At 33.9% G+C, this 22,581-nt stretch overlaps 1 protein-coding gene across 1 annotated transcript in view; it reads left to right on the top strand.

Moving 5' to 3' along the window:
• The first annotated feature begins 515 nt into the window (after window positions 1–515).
• pkn2b (protein kinase N2b) overlaps window positions 516–22,581 on the top strand; it is a 70,349-nt gene continuing 48,283 nt past the window's right edge. The window contains exon 1 of the mRNA XM_056459794.1: window positions 516–1,013. Within this exon, the coding sequence (XP_056315769.1) occupies window positions 993–1,013 (21 nt within the window). The 5' untranslated portion in view covers window positions 516–992. The remainder of the gene's footprint in view (window positions 1,014–22,581) is intronic.

Raw genomic sequence — 22,581 nt, forward strand, 5'->3', positions numbered from 1 at the left:
TGATCTCTAAATATTAAATTAAATACATATTAATCTACATATTATTTAAAAAAAGACTACAGGGCCAAATTAAGTTATTATAATTTTTTAAAACGTAAAACTGTAAAAAAAAAAAATAATAATCATAATTTTAATAAAAAAAAATCTTAAAATTAAAATCAACAAAAGTAAAACATTAAAAACTAGTTTAAAGTATTTATGGGCTGCACTGTGACCCTTAAATAGAGTTTTTTAATGTAACAAAAAATAGTTTTTTTTAAGCCTGATAAAAATTTTATACAAAAAAATCTTCTTTAAATCACGTTTTTACATTTGATCTTTGACCCATAAATCTATGTTAACTAACTACCTATTCATTCTGACAGGTTGAAGCTTACAGGGAAAAAGAAAAAAAACTGAGCCCCACCTAGTATCAGTATTGTGCTAAAAATGTAATTCCACTAATGTATAATTACCGTTTGATGTGTTTTTATAATTATTCAGCGTAACGCGGTGATGTAATCCGATACAACGCTCTAGTAAATATACAAGAATGATTTAAACTCTATATTTGGCAGTGAACATGGATCACTCATGGGAAAATGCTTGCATAGAGTTTCTGATCACATGACTGGAAGTGTAGGATTTGACTCCAGCTGGGAGAGCAGAGGAGAGGAGCGTGTTCAACAATACACGCATTCAAAACAGCCGCATTTCCACGTCCCTCTGCGTGGATCTGTCACGGAAAACCATCGCACTGATTTCTTGAAACTTTTCGACTTTTACACAGCTGCGTTCCTATATATCAAACAAGGATATTTCGGCAGCGTCATGGGAATTGGAAAGTTTACCGGCTGCGCTGTGGAATAGCATTAGTCGTGGATCCGATGTGTTTTCCTCAGTCTCAGGAAGATATACGTGCTAACTTGGAGAGGAGCGGAGAGGTTTAACTTCTTACTGAAATTCCTCCTTTTTGCTCCCTTGAGTTTGATTCAAAGTTATTAAGAGGCAAGATGGCGGCCGATTCCGTGCAGGTGAGACTTGTTTTATCTAATGTTTACTAACCGCGCGCTTCGACACCATCAACACACTTTAATCGCGACTTCCATGTTTTCGTCCGGACACGACTTTAAAATGTCAACATTCGACTTTAGGATTGGGATAGTGACTTTTAACTGTGTCTGAAAGGGTTAAATGTGGCCTAGAAATATTGACACAGAAACCAACTGTTGCTTCAAACCCAGTCCATAGCTAAACTATCATGTTTACTGCAAATAGAGTGCATTATACATGAAACGTGATCGTATTTATACGAAGAAAGCCAGTCGTGCAACGTTTGTGCTTGTTCGCATAGCTCTTGTAACTGACGCGGTCATGATGTTACTTTGTTTCCTCAACTGCATATTTACTGTAATAAATGCTATGCGGATTGTTTGAAAGCTAAAGGGCTTTCTTCGTGCAAAATGGACTAATAATATAATTTTGTTCACTCAACCGTAGAAATTAAACGAGTATAAACGTTTGACAAACACGAAATACATGTAGCAGAACCTCTCTTTTTTTCTTGTGTGGTGAGGGGAAAATCTGGAGTAAAATCTATTATTAGTAACATATCCTGAACTATTCCACCCTGGCAACTCCCTGAAACACTTGTGTGAAGCAATGTCATTTTTTGTTTGCCTGCTTTTCCTTTCGTTTAAAATGATGATGAACTTGACGTCATCAACAAATGACTACACGTCAAAAGCAAGCACTGAACAACGTGTAGCTATTTTTTTTTTTTTTTTTTTTTGGTTTCTTGGGAATGAACAAACAGTACAAAACAAGGCTTTGGCAAATAGAAGGTCAGACATGTAAATGGATATTTTGTCTTATATAAGGGTTTTAGGACCGCTTTTGCTTAATTTGATGGTTTTCACAAAATTGGTCATGTGCTTGTGTCTGATTAGGATCTGTTTAGGGATTAAACATTTTTGGGTGCTTTAAATCATTGTGTTTTTAATGCTTTACATGTATTGATTAAGGATGTTTCCACTCTTGATTACATTTATCTCTGGTGCGATTTCTCTTAGTGTCATTCAATTGACAAGTGTGGACCCTTGATAGGAACTAGTGGACCAAGACAACTGAAAAGATGGGCATCAGTACACTTCCGAACAAACTCTGGTGCAGTTAAACTAAAACGTAAACACAACAACACAGACCAAAGACACTTAAGTGAACCAAAATACATGATGTCACAAGATGGGTACATTAACACGTAGGCTTACCTGTTGTTGTTATTTTTTTAATTTTTATAATAGCATCAGAAAAGCATCTCCTTATTTAGTCCTGGTTTGTGTTTGAGATGGAGAGGGAGTAATCTCAGGCAACGTTTTGACAAATTTTTCACATTTTAGTTCTTTGTGATTTTTCTTAAAATAAAGATTTTATCGCATGCATCAGACAGCAAGACTGTTTAGCCCAGCTTTTTCTATTTTTTATTTAAAATTTATTTATTTATTTTTTTTTTGGATATTTGCTAATTCCGTCACTATGAATCCCAAGTGAACAGATACCTAATATCTCTCTCTCTCTCTCTCTCTCTCTCTCTCTCTCTCTCTCTCTCTCTCTCTCTCTCTCTCTCTCTCTCTCTCATATATGTGTGTGTATATATATATATATATATATATATATATATATATATATATATATATATATATATATATATATATATATATATATATATATATATATATATATATATATATATATATTGTTCTAGCATCAAGATGCACAAACAAGTATAAAGCAATAACACCATTAATCATACAAGTGAGGTATCATACAAAATAATAAATAAATAAATAAATAACTGGCATAATATTTAAACAAAAATGGCCAGATTTCAGAAAATTAAATAATGTGCAAAACAATACAGTGTAGTATTTAAAAAAAAAAAAATTGCTAAATAAAAGAGGTGCATCATGGAATTTTTTTTTTTTAATTCGTAATTTTTTTTTTTTGTCTTTGAGAGAGAGTAGTTTGATTGCTGTGTTTGTGTGGTGTCTCCTCCCCACCTAATTGCAGTGAGGCACAACTGAAACCCAACAAGTTAACTGATACACTCAGTCTGAATGTTCAGAGGGACTCCGACAGGTTGGTTTTGGCTGAAGTGTGGGGCAGGTATCTTCTGGTGCATAGCTCTTATCTGGAGCCAAATCACAGAATTAGTGAAACAAGAGAGAGGCACTGGCTTAGAAACCACAGTCTTTGGGTGGGAGGGTATTTGAAGAGCTGACAGAAGGAGAAACTAGTTCTTTTTTGTTCTTTACGAATTAGTTTTAAAAGAAAGGTGCCAATAAACAACCAAGGAGTCTACAAAATATTATTATTGTTAGTAGTAGCAGCTAGTAGTAATAGTAGTAACAAGTAATTTGACTTCAATTTTTGGTTTTCCTTTTATCCCTATTATTATGAATAGGGCTTTTGTTTGATTATTTAAGTTATAAGGAATCAATTATTCAAATAGTTAAAATTGTTGAAACTGATTTCTATTTTACATAGTTTTGCATTAATTGATCTCATGAATGCCACTGCTGTATTATAAGTACTTTAATTATTATTTTCTACTGGCAATAATGGCACATGGAATTGTTTTGCACTTGTGGTTTTGTGTTTTATTCTGTTGTGCTCTGGCCGTAGTTTGCAGAAAGGAAGTTATGATAAAGAAGTTGGTGAATACACTTCTGTATTGGTAAATGCCAGATCTGATGTAAGTTACAGGGTTTTTGTTTCCATTCCATGTCATTGTGGAACAAATGAGTAAACTACTTCTGCACCTGAAATAATTGAAGATTGTGTATCTACATGAGTCAAAGATGAGATATCCCAATTATGATGCCTGCATTAAATTACATAAAAGATGATAGTTTTAAATACATGGAAAGCTTGTTAAATATAAGAAGCTTTAATATTTAGGGGTTCAGGCATGAAGTTTTGTTGGTAAATATTTAAAAAAGTAAAATAAATTCCCAAGTTTTATTAAATTTTAGATCTATTTAGGTAAAAATTGATGCCAAAATAATTTTGTTCACTAACTGTGTGCAAATACTTTTCTTAATATTATATGTGAAACATTGTTTCCTTTGTTTTAAACTTTTTATCAGATAAACCACATGATTTGACTTTAGTAATATTATTTACAATAATACTTTACTAATATTATATTTAATAGTGTTGTATTATTGTGAGTGATTTTAATAGGATATTAAAAACATTGGAAAACCTCATTCATATGAAGATATTTTGCTTTATTATAAAGCCTACAAGACAAACTGGACATAAGCTGTAATTAAACATTGCCTAATATGTGTGTGTACTGTGCCTCTCTTGTTCAGTACAGCAAAAGTTTTTGCATTTTGAGAAGCAGCACGCCTTATTCTGGTTACACAGAGCGAATGTCTAGCCATGAAATTAGGCTGTTGTGGACAGACTCTGGTTATAGTCGCTTAAGTTGTTAAATAAATGCATGCTTTGTTTAAAAACAATGTGACAAGAGAATTTGAGAGATACATTACACATTTTTACCGTTGATTATGTAATGATTCTCAGTAGAGCTGCACAATATTGGAAAAAATCTGACATTGTAATATTTTGTTTTGCTGCAATATATGTAGTGATATGAATACAGTTTCACCAAATGGCTTGAATAACTCTATCTGTGAAAAGAATCCTTAATTTGATTGGTAGGGTTTATTTTGTAAGGGTGTGCATAGTGTATAAAAATCGCAAGAATAATTACAATAGAGCAAAAAGACAAACAAATATACAATGCTTTATTGTTTCCCATAGAGTTAAACCGCATTCAGTTAAATAACACCATTTAGACTTCACTGTATTAATAAATCAGTAAAATGTTTCCTCAGACTTAAAAATGTTTTAAGTTATTGTGGTCGAATGCTTTAAACTTTCTTGAAATGCCTTTAAAACGCATGCAAATGATAAGTTTTACTCTGCAATGATGCCACAAATCTCATGTGTAGACTATAATCTCAATTTAACATTGCATATAATGCGGTGTTACTATTGCAATATACACTCACATTGCGATATCAGTGCTGAAACAATATATTGTGCAGCCCTAATTTTCACTTGTTACAGTGTTCAACAGAAATGTTTGTAATTTGGTTATATCCAAAAAATGTAATGTTCTAAGTTCTGTAGATCGAAATGTAATGCCACAAATGACATTTTGTCAATTTGTATTCTTTATCACATTTGGCTTCCTTCATTTCACCCATAATAGTTTAGCTGTGCAATACCTTTTTGGGTTATCTCTGCCTCATGCCCGGTGTTCTGTCGATTTGTCCTACTTTGTCAGATTGTTCTACCTCCCATTCAAAAAGTATGTAGCACATTTTGCAGACGCAATATGCTACCTATCAGATTTGCTACCAATGTAAATTTTAATGTAGAGTAGTGGGATATGAAGCTGTAATATCACCCTAACCTACCTAATCCCTCACCCCAACCTCAGAACCAATCCAAAAGTGTTGGTAGCATCATCTGATTGGTAGGATAAAATGCCTGGACACCAGTTCATTTCTGACACTGGTTCTCATACAGTTATGCTGTCAAATAGAGATTTTTTTGGTGAAATTTGCCACATTACTTGAGTGCAATTCAGGTGTTGGAATGTGACCAGTCTGTGGTTCATCAATTGGTGCATCTCTATTCAGGATTCTAGACTAACATTTAAATCCAGTGACACTGGTGGCACCAAGTTCTGCAGATGGTGGATCATTTTCACTGTTAGAAGAACCATAATGGCAAACCATAAATGCTGAATTCTATTGATTTACAGAGATTTATCATTTGCACGTGCAACATTAAGGGGAACAGAAGCACAGGAAGTGCCATTTATGTACAGGCAATGTACGACAACATAATGATACGATGGTGTGCACAGCAGTGAATCATGCTCAAACAAACTACCACATTCCAAGAAGCAAAAATAATATCTGTTTTATGTCCTCTACTGTTGTTTACATGGATGTTCATGTACAGCATAATTTTGTGGGGAAAGAGTGTTTCTCTTTTTTTTCTCTCTCATGCTTCTATTGTCTGCATTTAGATTAATGGACTTGAGTTCGCAAAAATGCAATATGTAAACGACCTGCTTTCTTCTTTGAGTGAGAATGACATCAGTCGCCACTTTCTCATGTACACCATGCCTACTAAGCTTAGGGTACTGTTGGCAGTGAAAACGCAAACCTGTTTAGTGTAGGCATGGGACGATAACCGGTTTTAAGGTTTACCATAGTTTGGAAAAGTCAAGGTTTTAAAACCGCAAAAAAGTCTGTTATATCGTTTCTAACCGTTATAACGTTTATACCGTTCAAATGGGCTTTTTGTGGGTTATTTTTATCCAAGGTTATCATACCATTATACTGACCCATGATTCGTTCAGTGTGACCTGTACTGAATCATACTGTACTATACTGAACCATACTGCTCAAACAAAATGGAAAGTGGAAATCAAGCATTAGAAATTTTGATTGTAGCTTGAGGACTGTGCTGCACATGAAATTAAATAATGCGTTTTAGATTTATGGATACTACTAGAAATATACTGGAAGTACATTTGCCTGTAAGATGTGTCATTGAGGCACAACTGTGACAGAAAAAAAAGATAATTGTGTGTGGTCGATAGTAGGCATAGATTCTGACTGTATGATAGCCTTCGATAAAAGTTTCACGGTATTGTGATTACTGCTCTGAAATATGTTCTTTTTAAATTTCTGGGTAAAAAAAAAACTAAAGCTTTTTTCCCCTTTAAACACAATATATTTTATTTTGTGAAACATTTAAAATATTTTGGAGCAGTAAACGTGTCAAGCTAAATATTAAAAATGAATCATTGACTTCTGCTGTCTTTATTAGTCAAACACAGGTTTCTTTACAATTTAAAACAGCATCTTTGGATATCTCTGCTGGAGTTATTGTTGTTCTAAAAAACAAACAAAAAAATTTGTAAATAAAAAAATATTACACATACTTTAGGAACGGTATTGCAGAAAATTTTGGCAGTTTTAAAACCTTGACTTTTCCAAACCGCGGTATACCTTGAAAATGGTTATTGTCCCATGCCTAGTTGATAACCGAGGCAATATAGCCCAGTGAGTACTTGAATTAGCATGTAAACTAACAAATTACATGTTATGTTCACATTTACAATGATCTGCGTTACCTATTAAATGTTTTTATTTTTAAAGATAAATGGCCATCTACTGAAAGTTTCATTTAATTTAATGTTAGCGTTTGTGAGCACAGTGCTGCTTTGTTTACTGTCGTTTTTGGGAAACCACACTGAGAGAAAGTGTTGCATGCAAAACTGTTGCAAACAATTTTTTTGTGTTGAAATTAAACAAACAAATTAAATTTAATAATGTTCAACTTAATTTGTTTGTTTAAATTCAGCCCAAATAAATAGTTTACAACCACTTAACGTAAAAAAATTGAGTAAATCCAAGGAATCATCTTTGAATAATTTTTTCAGTGCACTTCTGTTGCTCCTAAAGCGCATCTTACAAGCACAGAATGAATTTACTTAAAGTTTGCGTAAAATTAAAACAAAGTTTTTTTTGGGATGTTAGTTTCAAGGATCTCTTTTAGATAGTGTTCTCCAGAACAGTGATCATTTGTGAAAATCTAAAACTGATAAACATCCAAAGCTTGCAGTTTGTCATTTCCGGTTAAACAGATCAATGATTTTTTTTTTCACGTCACCTCACACTTCAGTTTCTCATCAAATCTTGACCAATCAAATTCTCTCTAGTATGACATGCCCTGTCCCCTTCAAGACGCTACCCATTTGCTTTTTATTTGACGTAACCCTTACTGACAGAGCTGTGATAAACGAAATGCTGTTGGCTAAAATGCTATTGTGGAGGAACTTTTTCTGTCCCAAGCCTCTCTTCAGTTTTCAGTAGAGATTCCGTCAAACATAAAATTAACAATGCACATTTCAAAGCACTTTATGGGACCTTTAACTACTGTTTTTGTTCTGAAAACAGGCATACCTGAATACAGGAGAAACTGACATGTAGGAAATACTCAATAGCCCATTACAGACATTCATGATGTGTGGCTCTTTGATAATGGAAACCAAGCAGAAAAAGTTTGAACGGCTTTGTTGTTATTGAAATGGTATTTAAATACCGTTCCAGTTCATCTTGAAGATGCTAAAAAGGGGTTACATTTTAGTATATATTTAGTAGGGCTGCACAATATAGTATTTTAGCATCAATATCACAATGTGTGAATGCGCATTATTCACATCGCAGGATCTGTAATGTGGAATCAGGGCTATATTTGAGCAGGTACAATTGTGGAGTCATTTCAGTTCAACCATAAAAAACTTGGAAGTTTATTAGTTGTGTGTGTTTAAGGCCTGTGACTGTGTAAGCATTTGAAACGAGTTTAAAGCATTTGGTTTGATTATTGCATTTTGTAGCTTTAACAAAAATCTATTTTAATTAATAATGTATAAATGAAGACTATGCAACTTTAATCATTTGATCATTTTATTTCTGTGCCTGAATACTGTTAGACTCCCTCATTTATACCGTTGCTATACTGTATTTGTCTATGCTGCTAGTTAGTCGATTATATTTTCTGCAGATGCACTCCTCTACAAAATCTTCCCATTCAATATTCAACAGGCCTATAATATAAAGAGAAATCATTAAATATGTATAAAAATTATACCGCTGAATACAGCAAATGGTCTATAAGAAGAAGGTCCAAAGTAAACATATGCAGACAAATCTAGCCTATGTAAACTAATTAGCAAAATGTGTGATTGCAGTAAAATATTTGTAATCTTTTAATAAACTTGATGAACAAGATTGAAGTGGAACAAAATTGCATAATCTGGCAGTCATTGTTGTAACTAACAATACAAATTGTGCAATCTGAACATATTAAGTCTGACTGATAGGGAAAAAAAAGTTTATTATTATTATTATATGTAAAAGAACAGCTTCCTTGCAGTCTGCAGCCCTGCAATTAATTCATATGCTATTTCATAAATAATGTTAATTACCTTTATTATAATTTTCCTAAAATTGAATATTTAACCACTGTTTGGCAGTAAGTCACAGGCCTTCAAGAGCAGTCCAGTGAAACAGGAACAGCCATTATGACAACATGTAATATGATCACCAATTATAACCAAAGCAGGTTATTAACATACTATTTATTTACTTTTTTTAAAACAACGCCTTTAGTAAAGTTTGTGTGTGGCTCTGTCTCAATTTTGCATGGCAAGTCACCTATTGTCATCATTTTTATCTAGTTATATAAACATTTTCTATTTCTCCTTTGTCTGGTTTACCCATTTTAGGATTTGTAGTCTCTATTAATGAGCTGATATTATATTATATTATATTATATTATATTATATTATATTACATCATACTATTGGGACACGTTAAATGTGCAGTGTTGGCGATACTCCAAAAACATTGTTGTAAACCACTGCTATTAAGCACCCTTTATAAGACATTTCCTCAGTGAATCGTCACGGAGCACAAGGTCCATTGTTTTATGTGTTTGCCATGAGTGTGAATGCACTGCAGCTGTACTAGAGGTAATGGAGCAGATTAGGCAGTGGGTGTGAGGAGAATCTTTTCACTGCTGTGGGTCCTGAGAGTCACGGTAAAGCCGTAATAGGATGAGCTCAGAGATAAAGCCCAAAGGATGATGCACAAACACTCATTGGCTCTAAGCTCATTCATGACTCTCTATAGTGGGTGGAGTCTCGGAGAACTGACCGGTCATCGATGATGTCATGGAGGCCTAGCGTAGCTCGGCTGAGGGCTTTAGATGTTGTGGCTGTTCTCTTAACTCACTTAAGTCGTCTTTGCAATCACAGTAGTAAATCTAAACTCATGGCTTATAGAACGTAAAATAAAATATGACAAATTATTGAAATGGATTACACATTTTGTCATGTTGTAAATATTTAAATAACTTTTTTCTGATTAACATTTTAATAGATTTTTTGATCGTGGTTCTCATTGGAACGTTTTCATTGTTAGCATATATTAATTTTCATTTGCATGAACTAACAAATTACATTAACAAAATTAGGCACAATTTGCAATGATTGTAAAATAGAACTTGTCAAATATTTAGAATTCTTAAATTAAATGTTTTCATTGTTTCGTTGTTTTTTGTTGTTGTTTAGTTTAATAAAATTGCCATTTTAATCATTTATTATTATTATTATCATTATTATTATTATTATTATCATTATTATTATTATTATTATTATTATTATTATTATTATTATCTAGTTTCCATGTATTTTGTCTGTTTAAACAAATCTTTTATTCATTTATTGTGTCAAATTGGTTGATTATTAGATTAATCCTATTTTAATTTATTAAAAAATAGATTAATGTGTTTTAAAAAGATTCCGTGCTTTTTCACACTACTATTTCAAATGGCTCCTAGTTCTCCCTTGCAGACCCCCGGGAATGCCTGCCTAGACCCCCTTTGAAAACCCCTGCTCAAGGAAATATTGTGATTATAGTAAAGTTATGGTAATTTTTAGGGAGGAACTTTTAAAATGAAAGGATCACTCTGCAATGCTGATTTCAGTCTTGCTTAATGTTTGCATATATTGTCCACTATTGTATAGTGCATCTCATTGACCTCCCTGAGCAACTGCCATTCATTCAATATTTTTGTACTTTAATATTCACACTTTATACAGCATTTTTTTTTAAAGTATGTCAAATTCAGTGACATTTTATGCTTTACCATATCTGGATTTTGCAATTCAGGCTGCATATTCATCAAAATTTGGAAATTATAGAGCTAGTACTGGAAATGTCAATTATTTATGTCATTGTATATTTTTTTCAGTTGATTTGATGTAATCCTGATATTAATAGAAATGCAAGTTTAAAAACAGCCTAAGCCAAGAATGCATACAATGTATGTCTGTACAAAAGTCTGAAAAAGGAATTGGACAAGGGAAATCTGCTTTTATAATAATACTTTTATTACCAATAATAATTTTAGAAATACAGTAAAGTTTCATATTTTTATTTGTTTTTACTCCTCACACAAACAAAATATGTGAACTTAAAACCATGACTATCCTTATTAAATTATTATATAAGCTGATTATTGATGGATAGATGAATGGATGGATGGATTGATTGTTTTGGCTAAACTAGAATAATACATTTTTGGTCCCACCCACATTGAAGCATGGTTAACTGCAGCAGAAATGCATGTTTGGAAAAAGCAGCATTTCTCACTTGTCTGAAACCTTGTCTTGTCTACAGGTAAAGTGTCTAAAGGTCTTTCTAGCACCATTGTGTCAGAAGCCATGTGGCAACCTGCTGTCCGCTGTGTGGGAGTGAGTTTGTTATGCAATGTGGCCACTGTGTTCTCCTTGAGTGGATTTGTTTCACAGCCAGGTCTTTCTCGCAGGGTGGGGCATTTATTACAGGAGGAAAAACCCAAGTGTGAGTCGCGGCCTTGTACTTTTATTCTTAATTTCTTCCTTTTCTTTTGAATGTACATTTGTGTACAGTATGTTATGATGCCCACCCTGCACCAGTCACTGACTCATGTTCTTCACATTGTCTTACCTAAGTATTAATTCCTGGCACTTCTGCTTGCTGCATTACTTTCCATGTTCAGCCAGCCAAAGCTTTTAAAGGCACTCCACAGAAGTTTCCCTGTCTCTCCCTCACTATGTCACTATGTTTTTTTTTTTTGTCAATCAAATCACAAGTTGGTCTGCTATTCTGCTATATTTATTCTGCCATGGTGGCCTGCCACACCAAAAATCATCTCCTCCATGACTGCATGTTCTCAGTAACTCCACTCTCTTCATCGCAGTCAATTAGTTTATTGTGGAGGAGACCAGCTCAAAAGGGGATCGCACGAGTGCAAATATCATCTTTACAAGTTCGAACAATTGCTGAAAGCTGCTTTTAATCCTGCCATGCCATTTGTTCATCTTTCATTGGATTGTTAAATATGTAAGTTATAAAATCAATAAATGACTAACTTTATCATAGATTCAATGATTGTATTATATTATGCATTTAGTCAAACCATTGTCATTATGAGGTGAACTCTTTTAATGTCAATTTGTTCATTCTTAAAGATTGTTTTGATGGCTGAATGCAATTTGTCCTGTGTGCAGTATTTACAAAGTTGTCCTAAATGTAGCACTGCACTATAGAACCAGGATAAAGGGGGTGTGGTCAGTGCACCATGAAAAATCCAAATCATGGCTACTGACCAAACAGTGTGATCATTATGGAATATGGTTTAATCCTTTACTCTTAAGTTTTAAATACTCCCTGCATTTCATTATTTTAAAAAGAATTGTTTAACGTGCTCTGCTGAGAGTAATTTCTGCATATGTTTTACTGCAACAAGAGTGAAGTAGAAAGCCTCCTCTAGCCTACATTTAAAATCATTTGTATGTTGAATAATATGCATTTGTGTGTTGTGTTTGTGTATCAGTGGTGGAAAGAGTACTAAACATTTGTACTCAATTACAAGTACTGTTATATTGCTGAAATTATACTCAGTTACAAGTAAAAGTACAAATTACTCTTCATAAAAACTACTCGGAGTACAAATTAGTTTTTTAGCTGGTGGTATTGGTGGAATTTTCCATAATTGCTGAATCAGACAAGATCCAGGCAATAAAACACATTTTACATAACACCTTTAACGATACTATAAACACTTTTGAAACCGTGTAAACAGCATTACATGAATTGTCAGGTGTGGTTTTTATTCGAATCAAAACCGGAGCACCCAGAGGAAACTTACTCTGACTCAGCAGGGGCTTGAACCAACAACCTCACAAAAATTTGTAAGTCTTCTTACCATTGTGTTTTATGAAAACACTTTTGTAACTTTCTAAACAGTATTAACTTATCCATAATAAATTAATACAGTCTGTATTACAATGTTGATGGATTTACATGTTCTTGTGATGATTATCTTATCAATAGTGTGCCGCGATTATTTTACAAAAACAATGTTTTGCTTTTGTGAGTATAAAGACAACAGAAATATACACAAATAAAAATAGACTCTAAACTTTCAAATGATGCCTCTCTTATCTGTACAATCAACAGATGATTTGATTAGAAAAAACGTAGAAATAATGGAGAAACTTTGCTAATTACCTAATCGTGCAAACAAACCGTCAGAAACCACAGAACAACACTGCCTTGTGCCTAAACATATTAATAAATCAATTAAATATCACACAAATGAAGTCATATGTCTTACCATAATGTGTTTTTTCAGATTAGAGACTGAAGTCTTGTAACAGGTTTTCTGCAAATATCATAATGTCAAATTTAAGACTTTTTAAGACCTTTTTAAGACCATTAAGTATTAAATTTAAGAAATTTAAGACCTATATCACAATATCAAAAACGTGCAAGAGAAAAATGCAAAATCACAAAATTTGTGGTAAAATAAAATCTTGTAAATTGGACAGTACTAAACACAGGTAAGATGCACCATTGAACTACAGAAAAACCAAACAAACATCTTAAGGCTAATTTATACTTTCGCCTGGCACCGCATCGCGCACCTCCACTGACTGTGCGCGCACCTCACGAAACGGACGAGGCTTTTATACTTGATGCATTCGGCGTTGTGATTTTCTTTAAAATGATAGGGGCCGGTCAAAAGAAACCCACCGTAAAGTCAGACAGATAAACAGAGAAGTAGGAAGTTTCCGAAACTACGTCAAATAATTAATGTTGTTCAAGATTTTAAAACTAAATTTTTTAAAATTATTTTTATAATTTATTATAATGTTTACAAAGTTGGACAACTGGGTGGCGCAGTGGGTAGCGCTCTTGCCTCACAGCAAGAAGGTCACTGGTTCGAGCCTCGGCTGGGTAAGTTGGCGTTTCTGTGTGAAGTTTGCATGGTCTCCCTGTGTTGGCGTTGGTTTCCTCTACAAGTCCAAAAACATGTACTTTAGGTGAATTGGGTAAGCTAAATTGTCCGTAGTGTATGTGTGTGAATGCTAGAATGTATGGGTGTTTCCCAATGATGGGTTGCAGCTGTGTATCTGCTGCGTAAAACATCTGCTGGAATAGTTGGCGATTCATTCCGCTGTGGTGACCCCAGATTAATAAAGGGACCAAGCTGACAATAAAATAAATGAATGATTATAAAGTTTAATAGCCATTCAAGATTTTTTTTTAAAAACTTTGATGCGTTACTTGTCTTTGTACATATCTCGGACAGCTCTACCTATTAAAGTTAAATATCAATGACAAGAGAAAATGGGTTGCTCTACAATTATATTTTTTATTATGGCAAGAATAAAAGCAAAAAAAAACTTTTTTTATTTATTTTTTATTTTTTTTATTTATTTATTTATTTTTTGCCCACTCAGCAATTCACACATTATTGTCTGGCTAGTTTCAGTCCTCTACTTATAAGCTGAAAAGGCAATAATCCTGTCTATTATCACCAATAAATCCTAGAAATTGGATATCAGTTTATTGTAAACTGATATTCTTTTCCATATATATATACATACATACATACATACACACATACACACATACACACATACACATATATATATATATATATATATATATATATATATATATATATATATATATATATATATATATATATATATATATATATATATATATATATATATATATATATATATATATATATATAGATGTGCGTGTGTTTCTGTACAAAAACAAGAAAAAGAAATTAAATGTGTATCTGGTGCTTTAATTGACATACCATAGTTAAATTTGCAAGTAGCACAGGATTTAAAGATCAGAATCTTATTATATTTTGGAGACACATTTATATGGCCAAATGTAAATGGAACCATTTTGGCAATCAGATAGTGATTTGATCAGAGAACCCCAAAGAGTTGAGCAAGGTATTCACACTTATGCTGAGTTCAAACTGCATGGTTTCCAAAGTAGTCGCGTCACAGATGATTTTACACTGCATGACTTTCTGCGGTAGAATTCCATCACTGCAGTGTTGTCACTGCAAGATGGATCGGCGACAGGAGGTTTTACACTGAATGACTGCAGAATCGCTGACAACTTTGGGCTCTGTTTTAACGATCTAGGCGCAAAGTCCAAAGTGCAGGGCGCAAAAGCATTAAGGGCGTGTCAGAATCCACTTTTACTATTAGGGCGGAAAAATCTGCTTTGCGCCATAGCACATGGTCTAACAGGGTTGAGCTTTATTCTTTTAATGAGTTATAGATGTGTTTTAAGAATAAACCAATCAGAGTCTTATCTCCTATTCCCTTTAAGAGTCAGTTGTGTCGCGCCATAACACATTTCCTATTTACGTGGCGGACTTTATAAGTGGAAAAACTGAACGCTTCACTAGCAAGAAAACAGTTAAACAAACAATCTGCAGCGTGAGAATGAGTCTCCTCATTCTTTACTTTCACTCTCTTTCGTGAATAAGGAAACGTGTTAGAAGCACAGCATCCATTAGCCTACATAATTAATTTGTTTAAGCGGAAAAATTTGTTTCAAGACCATTTCTAAATTCAGTTATAATTTCCAGCAAATGAATAAATGAACCTTAATAACAAAGTGTGGTCAAAAAAAAAAAAAGTTATTTCCAAATACACATGCTATGCCCATACGTCCAAAACCTGACAGGTGGGCAAATCTAAGTATGTTTTTAATAAAACAAATATGAATATGCATATAATAAATAATACTGCTATTAATAATAACATTATACAAAAGCAAATTTTCATGAATAAACTAAAAAAGCCCCCCGAGATGAAGGCATGAAAGCAGTAGTTTTTATATTTATGTAGTAAATAATAATTTTTGTAATATTTTATTCCTTTATTTCTTTTTCAGTTGTAAAGATATTTGTGGATTGCTCTACATCTTGTGTGTATTAAGCAATGTTTAAGCGAGGCGCACAACTAACGCGCTCTGTGCTGGACTTTAGACCTGCTCTCAACTGGTCTATTGTGCAGTCTATTTTAGTTCCTAAAAATAGCAATGTGCCAGCAATGCGTCTTAACACACCTCTTTTTTTAGACCAGAATGCCTATGGGCGCACATATGAGCTAAAATGCATTTGCTATGTAAACAGCGTGGTGCAAAACGTCAAAATGACCCTTGCATTCAGCTGAAACTAGCAAATAACAATTGATAAAAAAAACATAAAAACAATTGCGTCATGCCTTGCGCCACATTGCGCCAGGTGTATGGTAGGGCCCTTTGTCTCAGTCCACAAACTACGTCTCACAAGCAAACACACACGCAAAGTGACATGGAAACAATGGGAGGTATATATTTTGTTATTAACTACATAAGAAAGAAGCCTTTAGTGGGGTAGAAAATGGGCTTATTTTGCTCACTTAGGTTTTAAAGGAATTAGCAATTTCTTTTAAACTTTTTTGTTTGTTTGTTTGTTTTTTCTCTCTTTTTTTTGACCTGGTTGTGATATTGCTCAGATGTTGGACAGACACGGGTGCTCCTGCCAAATTTCCACTAGTTTTCCCTCCATTTGTTTGGTCCAAATACACTGAAAAGAAGCACTTTTAAATTCTCCCCCAACCTCCCGTTGGCCTGCAGATACCTTCACTAGTGGATGCTGCTCTTTCATTGGCTGTAACTAATCGCAGATGTTATTTTCAATCAAAACTCATTTTACATGGCATAATGTTGAATTGCTGACAGGTTCCAGATATTTAGCATGCCAAATATAAGTTGGGTATCGGCAACTCATCGATGATTCTCTCAGATCGCGTCTTTGAAAGTTCATACTGCATGATTGTGACTCATGTGAACGAGCACCAATTTGCCTGTGATTTCAGCCATTTATCGGCTGTTTCTCAAAACCTGCAGCGAGTCAAATTTGGGGCTAAAATCATGCAGTCTGAACTCGCATTAGATGCTCTATACCCAGAACCCATCGATTTAATGATGGTCGCAATTCCCATTCTTTTCATTCACTGTTTTGCACTCACTTGTAAGTCACATTACAGAGGCTTATTCAGCATCTTCATGTTTTGACACCTAATGGAATGAGAAGAAAGGGTTGTAACAAAATGTAAGTGGTCACGAGCTAGCGGGTGAAAAAAAAAGTCATGTGTTTTGTGAAATTGTGTTAGTCATTTGTTTACACTTACAAATATTGGACAGATTATTGTTATTTTAATTAATTCAATTTATTAAACAATTGCAAAATTAGCTTTCACCAAGATTTCCACACATAAATGTTGTAACAGTCTAATTAGTCACATTACTGCATTGACCAACAGAAAGCTGCTTGGTATGCTTCATACAGTCTTGTGTTATTGATAGACAAAAGCCCTGTTTTCTGGTGTATTTCATAAAACTGGCATTAACATGCATTCTTTTGAGTGGCAGAGAGCACTGCATAAGGCACTGTTGATTTCTTTTCTAATTTTTTCTAGAAATGATTTGCTTAATACGCAGCATTGTCATGTGGCTGTATTTAAAGTAGTAATTTGTTGTTTTGTTGAATTTGAGAGATTTTTATTTTTTTGAAGGCAGCTAGAATTGCAGCAGGACTGATGTCTTTGACCCTCATTATTTTAAGACCACCGTGACCTCAGCCTGAGTCGCCGTCATTCACCAATTGCTTAACAAACGGCTTATCCGACGTCAGGATTACCTTGATTGGAACTCCTCGTTGCCAAAACTAGCTTAAACACTGGACTGGTTTGCACATATCCACTGGCTGCTCTTTAAGAAGAGCTTGCTGCTGCTTTACAGTTTTACTGTTTGAGTGGTAATGTTTCAAGAGACATCCGAATCCCTATGACAGCCTGAGGCATTTTTTTTTGCTATTAAGACGGAACAATGTTGAGCTCTTTGTGCACAGCTGGAATCATCAGTTTTGTGGTAAGAACTATATTGTTTTGGTACACATTTAATACATGTTTGATTTTACTTTTTTGTCATGTGATTATTAGGATTTTTTTGGGTAACATTTCAGTAAGTTGACACTGTTTTAATTCAGAAAGCCAAAATCAATTCTGAAACAGCCTATTTAATGTATTTTTTTTTTTTTTACAGTTACAGACAGATGAGAGCATTAACTGTAAAGAATATACTGCACTTGAGTATAAATGTAATAAGGCATCTTTACACAGTTGATTTAAGGGGACCTCAGAGTGGGTCGGTGTCTGCTCAGAGTTCAGTGTAAAGATGCTATTCTGTATTAAACGTTTTGTGTAAATAAGTTTTATTTTATTTTATGCTGCTTCAGTTTTGTTCTGTGCCACTTTAATGTGTAAAGATGCCTATAGTTACTATATTTAGATAAACGTTTGTACTGCTCTTGCTTTTTAAAATGTAGTGGTTTTATTTTAATGAAGCTTTATAACACATAACACATAATGTATAGCGCAAGCAAACACAGATGTGTCACTATTTGTTTTCATTGGACTTCATTGGGGAGGATGTAACAACTGAAAATAGGAAGAATCGGCACCAAATTTTGTCTATGCCATTAATCAAACGCATAATCAATATATTGATCAATTACCAAGTACCATGACGTTGCATTTGTTAACAATTCTTACAAATTTTTTTGACCTGTGAAATGGAAGCTTGTTGAAGATTCTTTGTATTTTGGCTCAATTTCTTAAGATTGCTGTGGGGACTGTGAAAGTTGTGGTATTTGAAAACAACACGTGTAGTTGTGACATTCATATTACATTTTCAGCAAAGATGCAAACTCAGAGTTCTGTGGCTAAAACTTCAGGCAGTTACGTAGTGTGTGGATTGAATACTGTTTTGAGAGACGTCTGAATATATTATTGCTCCCAGTGCACTGTTCTTGCACATCTAGAATCGGTTTCTTGGTAAGAACTGGTTCTTAGGAATGTAACCGCTCTCTCATCTCATAAATCGATTCACAATTTTGATTTTTCAGTTCAATTTTCTCGTGACTATTTATTTTTATTTTTCACCAAATGAGATTGAAGACATCATAGGCTACAGCTAATGAAAAGCTGCCCTTTTCTTAAGCTATTTCTGCACATTTGTTTTTTGAAATTGAAATATAACTGAAATTTTAAAACAAAGCCCAAATCAAATAAGTTACATGAATATAAGTAATATATCCGATTTATCAAAGTATGGCGTTTAACCCTTGTGATCAGCATAAGCAGTGGTGGACTTATCAACACTAATACATTGTTTAGAGGCAAGAAGATAGTCTAAATAGATTGTCAGTTCTCCTTAAAGATTTAATCATATAAACTTCTAATCCATCTGAATCATGATTTGAATTCATTTTCAACTGGTTCATTATTACATCACAACTGGTTCTCTATTTTCTGGTACGCAGTCATTACAGTATTTATTTGCACATATACTTTTTTTTTTTCCTGTGAAATTGGTGGTTTTTGAAAATGACACCTTTAGCCTTGTGAGATTCTTATATTTATTTGTCATTTTACATTCCAGTAAAGATAGAAAGTCGCAGATTGTGACATTTGGGATATTTTGCAAATTAAGTGATCTGACAGTACAAGTGTAGGAGAACTTTATATCTGGTTTCTCTGTATCATTTCAGTGAGCTTTGTAGAGTAGTATAATTTTAGGCAATTTTTTTGCATTTTAGGTCTGGAAGATATGAGTATTTATTCATACATGTTGTTATTTTTGATGAACGTTCAGTGGATCACTAATAAATGTCAAATTGTAAATTATGAATATCTGGATTTATGATAATATTCACTTTATTTATAACATAATATATTGAGCAATTGCATGCACATGTCAACCTTGCCATGGAATAAATAATTAAAAGAATAATAAAAAAAAGTTTTCACCAAATTAACGAAAACCTTTCTAAGTTGTTTCCATAAGTTTGTATTTTACAGTACTGTACAAATTCTCAATCCCTCTGTCAATGTTTTAAAACAATATTATTTGATTCACTACAGTCACAGAATTGGCAATTTCACATCAGTCACATCCCTAACGGAGAGATGTCACATCCATAATCAAGCATTTCTCATAAATGCAAAAATGTCAAACAAAATAAATGCAATCATTTTTGTTATATAGAGAAACAACAACAGCAATATTTCATTTGGATTGTGCAGTTTAATAACAGAATTTCAACAAATTATGTTGTTTACTGTAAATCCGCATACGTTTTTTGGTCACGTCTAGGGCTGGGCGATACAGCAAAATTATCATGTTCCATATCATTTGGTATTGGTAATTATTGAATATTATTTTTAACAGTACATTCAGGGATATTAGGGTTAAAAATATCATATTTTTAACCACTTTATTTTAATTTACCAACATTTCTAAGGCAAATAGTTTTAATAGTCATTTATTTAAACAAAAAGGTTTCATCTCTATGATAAAATAAGCAGGTGTTACAAAGTGTGTGCAATATTAGTGTAAATGCTGAGCAATCAAAGCAAACTTTAAGGTGTGAATAATAATGATACATTGATTAAATCTCAAACTCTGTAAACAAAGCAAATTATGATAAATCAAATCAAAAAGTAAAGGAACTAACCATCATTATTCAAATACACATTGCAACAACATTACAAATTATGAAGTTGGATCCACATTACCCCTATGCTAAAAAAAAAAAAAAAAAATCTTTCAGATGGGTGTTAGTGGCTGGGATGGGAAAAAAAAAAAAAAAAGCCACTCTGGCGACATCCTTACATCTCTTTTTTTTACAATCTCCTCACTGCTGCTATACGGCACTCATTTTCACGTGTTTTGTTATTTTGACCTGAAGTGGTGACGACAACCCAAAACTCGTGAGTTTTCTTGACCATTTTCAATGGGCTTTGTGCTCTGCACTCATGCTCCCCTGCCATCTTTCTGTAACTAGGCAACCATCAACCATTTTCTCAGAGGATGACAAACGGACAAACCATTGCTGCAGCTCTGATACAAGTTTATAGAGAAAATGAAGAAACACTGCAGTGTTTGGGTGTGCTTTTGTACCATTACTGAAATGTGTATATTGCATATGAAGTGTGAAGCAGATTGGTTTGTTCTACTTGCATGAATCGCGGTGCGCACATGGCATTATCTAGGTGCACCTTGTTGCATTGGAAATGGCAAACTTACACCCAAGGCTTATTTGCATTCCTTCCAAGGTGTGTGCTCAGCAGCCACATTTTAATGAAGCTATAGAGCTTCATACCGAAACTTCATATGGAACTATTTTTTATTTTATTTTTTTTACATTTATATTATCGTTATTGACAGTGGTGTTCAGTAAATGAATTCCAATACCGTTTTTATCGTCCAGCCCTAGTCATGTCCATCATGGTTTGCTACATTCATTCTTCCATGGCGGGGCGCCACGTTAAAATTCATCCCGCCACGGCTACATTACAGCTTCTCATTCAAAACATTTTATTTTTTTAATAGCGGGTGATAATCGCACCAAAACATATTAAAGGGTAAGTGAATTATAACAGCGTGAACTTTTCTGTAACCGACCGTAGTACTGCTGTGCGTCATTTGTTTAACCCTTTAAGGTTACGTGCTGACTGACTGACTGCGTGAGGCCAGCAAACACAACGTATAGCCGTTTCACTTTACTTCAGGGCGCATTAATACCGCTCTGCAGGTCTATTGGAGATATTCATAAATATTCCTAGCAAATCTATTAAATGTTGGAGACATACTCGTTACATAAACGCACTAAATCATACTTCAGCAGCATTTATGTGAGAGCGCACAAGAAGATCTGCGCTTGAGCAGTGCATATTTGAGGGCGCGCAAGAAGTTTTGTGCACGAGCAGAGGAAATCGGCGCGCAAATAAAGAGATTCGCATGCTGTAAGCTATTACATAAATGCAATCTTGACTCGTAATACTATGCTCACGACATTTGTCATTGAAATAACGCAACAGGTAGTTAGTAGATCTGTGTAAAAAAGGCCTGCTGCCACAGCTGGAAAAAATCCTAGAGGCAACACTGTCCATATAATGCTGTGTATGTAATATAATGTTTATTTATCTTGTTTTAAACTATAAAACACACTTACAGATGAATATTAGACACAGATGATTTCTTAACTCTCTGGCTTTGTTTTGAAAAAATGTAAACAGATGTTTCGATTATGCTGTTAACATACATTCTCTTTGAATTTATGTTTAAACATCTATATTGCTGGAATTTCTCTGTTCACTTTTTACCGGTAAAGTGCCCACTCCGAGTCCGTTTCAGTGTGAATGAATAGCTCTGCTTGTGTGGACTGTTTTGAAATAAAAATGTAGATTAATGAAGTAGCCTCATCCTGGCATTATATCTTCTGGATAAGGGCTATAGCTACACGATTTATGGACTGTTGCTCTATAAAGCTTGTGTTGACCTTTCAGACATTTATACTCCTCTTTTTTTGCAGGAAGCCCCTAGTTTAAATCACACCACTTTTTTCCGCTCTGTGTGGCCACATTTAGTTGATTTGAAGCAGTTGGTCTCCTCAGTCAGTGTTCTGTGTGTTCTGACCCCACCCTGCTGATAACATGCTCTGAATGCTGTATGT

Source organism: Danio aesculapii, chromosome 6 (genome assembly GCF_903798145.1).
Source record: "Danio aesculapii chromosome 6, fDanAes4.1, whole genome shotgun sequence".
Taxonomy (NCBI): domain Eukaryota; kingdom Metazoa; phylum Chordata; class Actinopteri; order Cypriniformes; family Danionidae; genus Danio; species Danio aesculapii.